General features: G+C 36.2%; 1 protein-coding gene across 1 annotated transcript in view; it reads right to left on the bottom strand.

The window, feature by feature from the left end:
* CBWD3 (COBW domain containing 3) overlaps nt 1-9337 on the bottom strand; it is a 44810-nt gene that overhangs the window by 28488 nt on the left and 6985 nt on the right. Inside the window, 4 exon segments of the mRNA XM_024200163.2 lie at nt 407-453; nt 4130-4167; nt 5618-5677; nt 9235-9326. Of these exon segments, the coding sequence (XP_024055931.1) occupies nt 407-453; nt 4130-4167; nt 5618-5677; nt 9235-9326 (237 nt within the window).

The following is a 9337-nucleotide window of genomic DNA, read 5'->3' on the forward strand; positions in this document are numbered from 1 at the left end:
GGGGGAAGAGGGAAGGAAGGTTGTTTGGGTTTTTTAAACAAACTGACTAGATCTTAAGCTGTATGCAGTGTTTTTGTAGCCATGTTGGTCTCAAGATATTAGAGAGACAAGGTGGGTGAGGTATATCTTTCATTGAACCAACTTCCATTGGTGAGAGACACAAGCTTTTGAGCTTACACAGAGCTCTTCTTCAAGATCTGGGAAACACTCTGTGTAAGCTCGAAAGCTTGTGTCTCTCACCACCAGAAGCTAGCCCAATAAAAGATATTGCCTCACTCACCTTGCCCCTAGATCTTAAGTCGACAGTGAACAAATGCACTGGGATGACTTTCACTTCCTATGAACATTTACACACTGAAGTTGCTAACTTTTACCAATTTTATATTAATAGTTTTTATACCAATACCTAGTTGCTTCACTGATAAGGCCATCAGGTTTTTCCTCTGTCAAATGCTGAACAAAGATTAAAAACAATTATTACATCAAGAGTATTCATGTAACAAATATCCATTTAAACATGCATCAAAATCAAGGTAAAAATCAGTTTTAGATACATTATTCAAGAAATTAAGGGGGATAATATCTAGAGTATTAGTATGCCTCGACTCATCTTTATTATTTATATAAACAAAGTGATGGTAAAAAACAGACATCCACTCTTTCCTTAAGTTCAAATCTGTTTCTTTACCAGCATTTTTCTTTTGTTTATTATTGTAGGATTACTGTAGAATGCTGAGCTGTTGACAGTTTTTGTTTAAATGTTTAGGTTTATTGTGAGGTAAAAAAGCATTAGAATCCATGTTGTGCATTAGCTTACAGAGAAAAATTAGGTATTTTAAGATCAAAAGCTAAATAAAAAGAGTAATAATGTATATTTCAAACAAACAGTAAGTTAGTTATCGAGGTAACTGCAAGATGCCTAAGGTTTATTAAACTAGTTTGGGGGAAATCATACATTAGCATCTACCACTTTGCTTTTTTGTTTTAATTAAATTTTGCTTATCAGGTGACAAGTTATATCTTTAACTTTTGCCCCAGGTCTGCATGGGTAGGTCACCATCACCCAGTAAGCCTGACATTATTTCTGTTTCAAAGGATTGGGATGCACAAGAATTCATGTCTGATGAGCCTGTGATAGTTCCACAGGATTGTGATTATCCCATTATCTGTGCTCTCAGCTGACCCAACAATCAACTATACTATTTTAAAATTGATTTGGTTTTAAAAAACTGCTGATTTAAGGTGGAAATAAATTCCATGGCATGCACATCAATTTTAAAAGAAATAGGAAACTACTCTTTCAAATAGATTGGTTAGACATCTAACATGACTGGGTCCTAAAAAAATCCCATTGCATAACGTCAGTCTATGTTTTCCCCTAGCTTTTTAAGTCAAAACTGTTTTCTAACTGAATTGTTTAAACAGGTTGTGCAATAACAGGAGGACTAGAATGAAACCTCTCTTCTGACCTTCTCTCTGTAACTCGCTACTCATTGATTCTATTGCATTAAATGCTGTCAGATTTGTAGCTCTGAAAAGAACAATGTCAGTGGCCTGAGTGTCAGGTCCTGAGAGCAGAGAACTGTCATTTCAAGTTGTCCAATCGTTTGCCCATGATTAAAAAATGAATATTTCAGATTGCTGGGTGACAATCCCATTACAGTGATAGCCCATGATATCAATTACCACTTCAGTTTCAATTTGGCTGGCCGGCCACAGGGCACTATTTCTTAGCTCTTCTTGTGATGGGTTGGGTCTGTGAAGCATGACACCCTTAAATTGCTGCCTATTATCCCAGTGTCATTACTTGTATTGCCTTCAGAATTCTTTGAATCACAAGTAGCTGCTGAGGTCAGGCTTTGCAACCAAAAGAAATGGACAAGTTAGCAAATTCTTTATACAAAGCAAAAGTTATTTATCTAGCGTCTGACTGAGAAAATTTAAAGTTTCTATTATCCTGACAGTATGTCAGTTTTGCGCCGGTTTATTGATTTAATAATGTAAGAAGTTTCTTCAGGCTAGCACAGATGTTAAACATTTACTATGTATTATTTCAAAAATTCTTACTGTTGTTAGCACTGTACTCAACAAATGTAAGAACATCCACTAAACCCAGAAATTAAACAATTATAGTATTCAGGGATATACATGACTCTGCTCTGTACAATGAAATTAGTTTTGCTTCAATATAAAGGAAAACCAAAAATCAGCATTTTGCAAGTAATGAAACGTCCAGCATAATGGATTGAAAACAAGTGTGGGAATCAAAAGGTACTAATCCTTGCTCTGCCACTTCTTGTATGGCCTTGGGCAAATCACATAATCTCTCTGTTTCAGTTTCTTCTTTAGTAAAAAGACTAAAACTTATCTCATAGCAATGTTATAAAGATGAATTGGCTGGTGTGCGTAAAGGCTTTTGAAGATGTATAACATTTATAGTGCTTTAAATTATTCTATTTGGATAATAAAACACTTTTGCAATGCAAAGCAATGCAATCTAAAGATAGTGTCCTGAACACTGTGCCTTAGTGAAACAGAATGTGATGACCAAGCGCTTCTGGTCATCTAGAATTCTATCAGAATTATCAGAGAGATTATAAACTTCCACTCTGGGTACCTATAACTCCCTTGCGTAAAATGTATCTAATGTTTGGAATGTTTAAAACAAGTTTCCAACTTCCCTCCTTATGATGCCTCACTATTCTTGAAGCTATCCAGAAAATAGAACTAATGACAAATGGCATGCTTTAATTAATCCTTTACAGATAGTGTTAAAAGTTTAAGTACTCTAGCTATTTTGCCAATTCTTTGCAATTTTATTTTGATTCCACTGTTCTATATTTCTCCCTCACCAATTGTATTTTGAAAGCACTGAAAAAAACTTCCACAGAATTTTGTAAACTTTACTGCTAGTACATTTTATCATAGTTTTTTCCATTGTTTTACCTCAATGTTTCATATTTGTCTCCCTCACACATGCTTTGTCCACATTAGACCCTTTCTAACCAGATTTTGGAATATTAATAAAAACACTCAAAGGTCACAAAAATGTAGACATAACACCCTAAGGAGCATAGAGCAAACAAGGATATCAATGAAAGAATTATCTCTTAATATTTTTATTTCTCTTTAAACACCATCCTTCAGTTTACCTAGAACATGAAGTATGCTTAAAAACAGAGGAAGTATCTAGATGTTAAAATCAGGGAAACTCAAACATTTTCATAGTGTAGATCACATCTCAATTGCACCTGGTTTCATTTATAATTGTGGGCCACCTCTCGTTTCACTCAATCTCATAATATCCCTGTGACAATTACGCTAATTGTCTAAAATTGAAAACCATGTATTTTTAGCTCTCTTTATCCAAAAAGTTTTAGCCTTTTTGAAATTAGTCACAGTACCAACTGTTCTCATTTCAGTTCTCTTTCCTATCTCCTCTGGTCCTCTCTCCCGCCACATATGTTTGCCTGCCACCTGGTCCTCTCCTCCTCCACTTTCTTGCTGTATGGTCCTCCATTAAACTGAATATATGTCTGGCGTCCTGGCTCTCTTCACCTTTGTACATACTGCCTTGCTCCCTTCTTCCTATTCCCCTAGATACTCTTTTTTTTAATAGCAGTTCTAATCCCACTGATGACTGCCTATTCCAGTCCCTGAGATCAGCTCCTCTTTCCTTTAAAAGTAGCACTGATTGTTGGTTGGGACCAAAGAGGGAATCTTCATCTTTCCAGCCAATTTTACAGTCATCTAAGCTCCTGTTTGCAATGAAGAGCCTGGGTATCTGTATAAATAGACTAGAGACTAAGAGGAACAAGTACCACCTGACCTAACAGTTCTCAACAGAGAAGAGCTCTGCAGACAACAGCTTGTGAACTACTGTGTAACGCTATTTCTTGTTCACCTATAAAGCATTACATTAAAAGGGAAAGAAGAGTTTCTTTAACACCTTGCGATTATCTGGATGAAACAATGCTGCAATTTGTTATGAAACTGCAATTGCAACATAGCTTCACACACCCCAAGAATTAGCATATTAGAAGTTAATCCATAAACAAAACATGTAAAAGACCATTACTTCTATGTACTGTTTTGGTTTACAGTATTTTTTTAAATATTACTATCTTACCTGCAGTCCATACTTAGCATCAACAACAGACACAATACCTGGGGAAAAAAAGTTTGTAAGTGACATTTAGAAGGAAGAGTACGGATTAAGAAATAAACTGAAAACTGCTAAGAGTATGTTAGCTTCTTGAATAATTACAGGGGCAGCAGCAACCTCAATAGTTAAGGTTACACAAGAGTTTTTATTCTAATCCCACTTTCAGTTACTTATAACCTTGCAAAACTCTCACCAATCTGGCTGAAAATATTATAATTGTTTCCTAATTATATAGGTTCTTATATAGTGCTCATCCACTGTGGTATGTGAGTGACTACCAAAATGGTGAGGTGTACACATAATATAGATGCATCTTTCTCCTTGTTCCAGTCTGCAGGGGCTGGATGTGGGGAAAGGTGTTGTGGTGGTGTTATAGGAGTAGTATTCTGAAGGAACTGAGGAGCATGGTCATTCTGATCATTTCTGGGAGTAACTTCCAGATACACAGCCACTTGCCAAGAGAACCATCTCCTGCCACACACAAGCGTCACTCAAGTCTGGTGGTGGAACACAGCTGGCAAAGGAGGTAAACAAGAACAGAAGGTGAGGTGGCCCCTCATGTAACTTGGACCAATCCCACAGAGGACCAAAACTATGCATTTGAATCAGTATTCAATGGGGGAGCCACTTAAGAGAAAAGACAATGGAAGGCACTGTGTTCTTGGTGGCCTATGTTATTGAGCAGACAGGTTCTCTCAGACCGCCCAAAAGAAATATATATTTTTTAAGAAGAATGTTGAGAAAATAAGTAAAAATGTGAACAAAATAAGCCCGACTACAACACACTGAATATTTTTGAGAGGCTCACCAATTGGTGCAAGAGAAAGAAAGGGGTACAGAGAACAAGAGTGCTAAAGAAAGAGATTGAGAGGAGGAAAAAAACAAACCAACCAAAGATGGGATATATAGATAAGTAACAAGTTTCAGAATTTCCTACTCTAGCCAGATCCAGAAATTCTTTAAGTGGCCAGTATGTGGAATAGTTTCAATGATACAACTGATACCAAAGAAAGTGAATTCCACCAATACAACCAGATTTTGTAATGGCAAGAAGAAATTCCATAAATCATATCATTAGTAACTGTTTTACATGCTTCTATACAGTGTTACAGGCATCTGCTCACACACACTGTTTTCCGCTTACGGACAGTTTATCATGATGAAAAGTAGTGCCTATGTAATTAAGAGTCATCACTACCTTTGACTTCAGAATTTGGCATGTTTGCACAAGTCCAGTAAAAAAAATTTTTTAAGGTTTAAATATATTTCATTGAGAAAATAATGAACACGAGGTTACACGTACATAAATAATAGCAAATAAATTTTCACTCATGCCTCTGCAATCAAGCTACTTGTTTATTTCTTGAAAAGAAATTGTCCAAATAACTCACACTAAAGTGGGAGAAAACCCCTCACAAGTATTATAGAAGATAAACACACACTTTTTCTTACCATCAAGATATATGTCACTTCCTAGTTCAGCATCAACCCAAAACATGGAGGCCACAGCACCTAACAAGCAAGACATTTAGTTGCAAGATGGATGATGTACCAGAAAACACTCATCTCTAAGCAGTTTTTAAATCACACCTGTTCACAGTTGCTACTCTTCAACTTTCCCCCTGATGCCAGAAGAACATGAAATCAAGTATTAAAACTGTTGGTTCTCCAACCATATATTTGGTGTAGTGATGCTGCTGTAAATCCTGAAAGCAGTGACAGCAAAACCTAAGTTGTGTGAGCTCTAACAGGTGCATCATAAAAATAAAAAAATTCAAAACAAAAGAAACCCTTCAACATGACTACCATGTCAGCAACCACATTTCTTAATTCCAAATTCTTTATAGTTCTCTTCTGTGTTTTTTTCCCCCCTTGCACCCCTGCCATTTCACTAAAACTGATCCATCCTTTTGTTCAAAGTAAGGGCCTGTGCTCATCCTCCTCAACCTCTACACTATTTTCTACACAGTCTCACACTTCTTCCTCTTCTCCGCTCACACTCCTGACTACACTTTCATCATTCTGCTCTCTTACCTCTCTCCAACCATGCATTTAGCATCAGCTTGCCTTGTTGCTCCTTTTCCCTGATCCTTTATCTACTGAACCCCGTTTTCTAGGGTACTGTCATTGGTTCCCTCTTCCCCTGCTATCCCTGGGTGAGCTTATCTACTCCAAGTTTCCAGTACCCCCATTATGTAGTAGCAGAGAGAAAGGAGGGATTTACAGTGAGAGGAAAAAAGGTTGGATCAGGACTTCTGAGAGGAGCTGGTTCCTAATGCAGTCTGCTAGGAACCTCTCTTTCTTCCCTAATACCCCGCCCAGTTCTTCACGTGAGAAAGCAGCATGGGACACAGTTAAAGATAACCCAATACAGCACGCTGAGTTCCATACTAGAAAAGTGCAGCAGTTTAATAACATCAATTTAGATGCATTTAAACCAGTGTAATACTAGTTTGTATCAACGTATCTTAAATTGGTAACTGAAGCTTAATTGATACAAGCAAGACTAACTGGTTTAGTGCGTCTACATTAGAGGTTTGCAGAAGTTTCACTACATCCATTTTTAAACTGATTTCATTACACCAGTGCACTTTTCAGGTACAGACAAGACCTGACCAAAAAAAAATTCCAGAGGCTGACTGCACTTCAGAAAAGCTGCATCCATTTCTTCCTCAACCAACAGTATGTAAGTTAATAGAATAAGAATTTTTTGTCACAATTAGTAATTTTTTTAAAAATAATTAAATTTTGTATTATTTCTGAGTCTGGTACTGGAGCCAAGTATCTTTCTGAAATGTCATTAGTGAAACTCCTTTGGAAGAGAATGAACTGGTTTCCAAGCTGATTTTATAACAGTTAATTATAAAATCAATATTAAACAAAATGTTTAATTATTGAAGATTAAAGCTTTCCTTTGAACTAGTAATATTTTGTTGAGTTGATACCAAACACTATAGTTTTTCTAAGTCTTCAATTTCAATATTTAACAATGACACATTTTGCTTCATTACTGATGGTTAAACATTGAAATGAAAAAATGCTGTATTAAACATCTAAGGTACTTTTTGTAAGAGTAAAGGTGTTAGCACTAGTGGACTGGCCCAAGTCTGACTCAGGTTTATATTTATATTCATTTATATTCCCACAGTAGTTTACGTTGGATATGGCATTTTTCATATTTCCTTTCACATACATGTGTGTACATCATGTCGCTGGAACTAATTAGCTGTTGGTATTTCCACCCCAGAAGAGGATGCTCTTCAGAGATAGGTAGTGTAATACAGCTATAAGAGCTAGATTATCTACTGCCTTGCACCTTGTTTGGTCATTTATACCTCTGCAAAGCATACAATGGTGTGAGTGGAGAATTCTGACTTGGCAACATTTCACATTCATATTGGAGAAGTCAATGACTATACAAATCAGTGGAGAATTGATCCCTCACTCTGTAAAGCACTATGGGATTCTTGGAAGAAACAGATGCTATTTAATTACAAAGTATTTTCATTTCCTTGAAGAAAAAAATAATCGTGGGAGGGTAGGCATTACATGTGCCTCTGAAATAATATGTTCACATGTTTTCAGGACTGCTTTTTATGCACAGGTTGGACTAAGATCGGCCAATAAAATTTAACAAGTCAAAGCCTTCGCAAAAGATATCTGCTCTGAGAGGAAAAAGGTAGAGGGGTATAATATTCATGGTTATTCCTGAAAAGCCCCACTACAAAAAGAGGCCTAGTGTCTTCAGGGTAAATGTTATATATTTATAAATAAGACGACATAATTTGTTTTGACATGAACTGATTTAACATGTAACAGTGCCACAACATGAAGAGGAGAAGCTGACAGCAATGAAAGTATTTTATTTTTTAAAGCATCATGGCTCTAGTTAGTGACAGGGGCTGTCTAAAAGAATGAAACATATAGGGAAAAACAATGATAACTGAACTCATTCCAATGTCTAAAGCCATCCAACTGAACTGACAAGATGTGGTCCCCCAAGCATCACTTTGTGTCAACTCTGAAATACCTGTCAGCTGTTTACAGTGATTACTCATGCAAGATATAGCAAGGGCCACAAGATCTAATGGTTTCCTGATATCTATTGATTTTTTTCCCCTAAAACCTTAATAGTTTTCCAATTTGACTGAAATAGGATGTGTGTGTAACAGGGGCTGAATCAATGTCCTTTCTTTTAAAGAAAATTACTTTACCATGACAATTATCTAGCTTTGGACTGAAGAATGTCAGTTTCCTAAATGGGAAATAAGAATTTCCTTCACTTTCTTGGCTAACAACAGGTTTTTAATTAACAGAGGTCAGGGCAGACTGTTTTTAAATGGTTTTCCTTAATTTTAAAAATCAACATATATATGCCATTTTTGTATAGTAAAATATAAACAGCACCCATTGAATCGTTGACATATTTCATTACTGGACTGGAAAAAATAAATTAACTAACTATATATGTACATTCAGCATGAGAGATTGTCTACAAATTCAGCAATATTTAACTCTGTGCTACCAGCTGCGAACTGGAAGTTTCTGTATATTCATCTGATTCACACATTTAGATAATACATTTGCCTGTTTGACAGTATGTGCTGTGCCTTAACAAAATACAAGTCCATCATTCACAATCCCCATAATACATGTACATAATATATATAATTAAAGCATAATAGTCTGAAAAGTGTTACATAAAAATAGCACCTCCTTACTCAGAGCCATCAGTTTTCATACCACACTTTTCACTGCCACATCTGATATTTGCTGCCTGCGTATTCTGAGCCACACTGAAAAATACTTTATAATTTTTTACTCCTGTTAGCCTTCAGAGCCCATACTGCTGCAGGAGAGAAAACTGGATTCTATTCTGGCTTGTGCAACAAAATCTTTAACTGATCCAATTTCATAATTTGTATTGCAGTCAAGCATGTGAACACACACCACACTATCACAAATTCTAAATAAAAATGCATACCATGCAAGCAAATAAAAAATGATTTCTAACCTTCTTACAAAAACAGGATATTCACCATGGCTATCATGAATATATAATTATCTACCTGGATCTGCCAATCCAGTGGTTTCTAGTAATATGTAGTCAAACTTTCCCTTCTTCTGCATCAGGTTCTCAATAGCCTTCAAGCCATTGTCCCTGTAAAAAAA

The sequence above is a fragment of the Terrapene carolina genome, unplaced genomic scaffold (genome assembly GCF_002925995.2).
Source record: "Terrapene carolina triunguis isolate 2854851 unplaced genomic scaffold, T_m_triunguis-2.0 Scaffold113, whole genome shotgun sequence".
Classification (NCBI taxonomy): domain Eukaryota; kingdom Metazoa; phylum Chordata; order Testudines; family Emydidae; genus Terrapene; species Terrapene triunguis.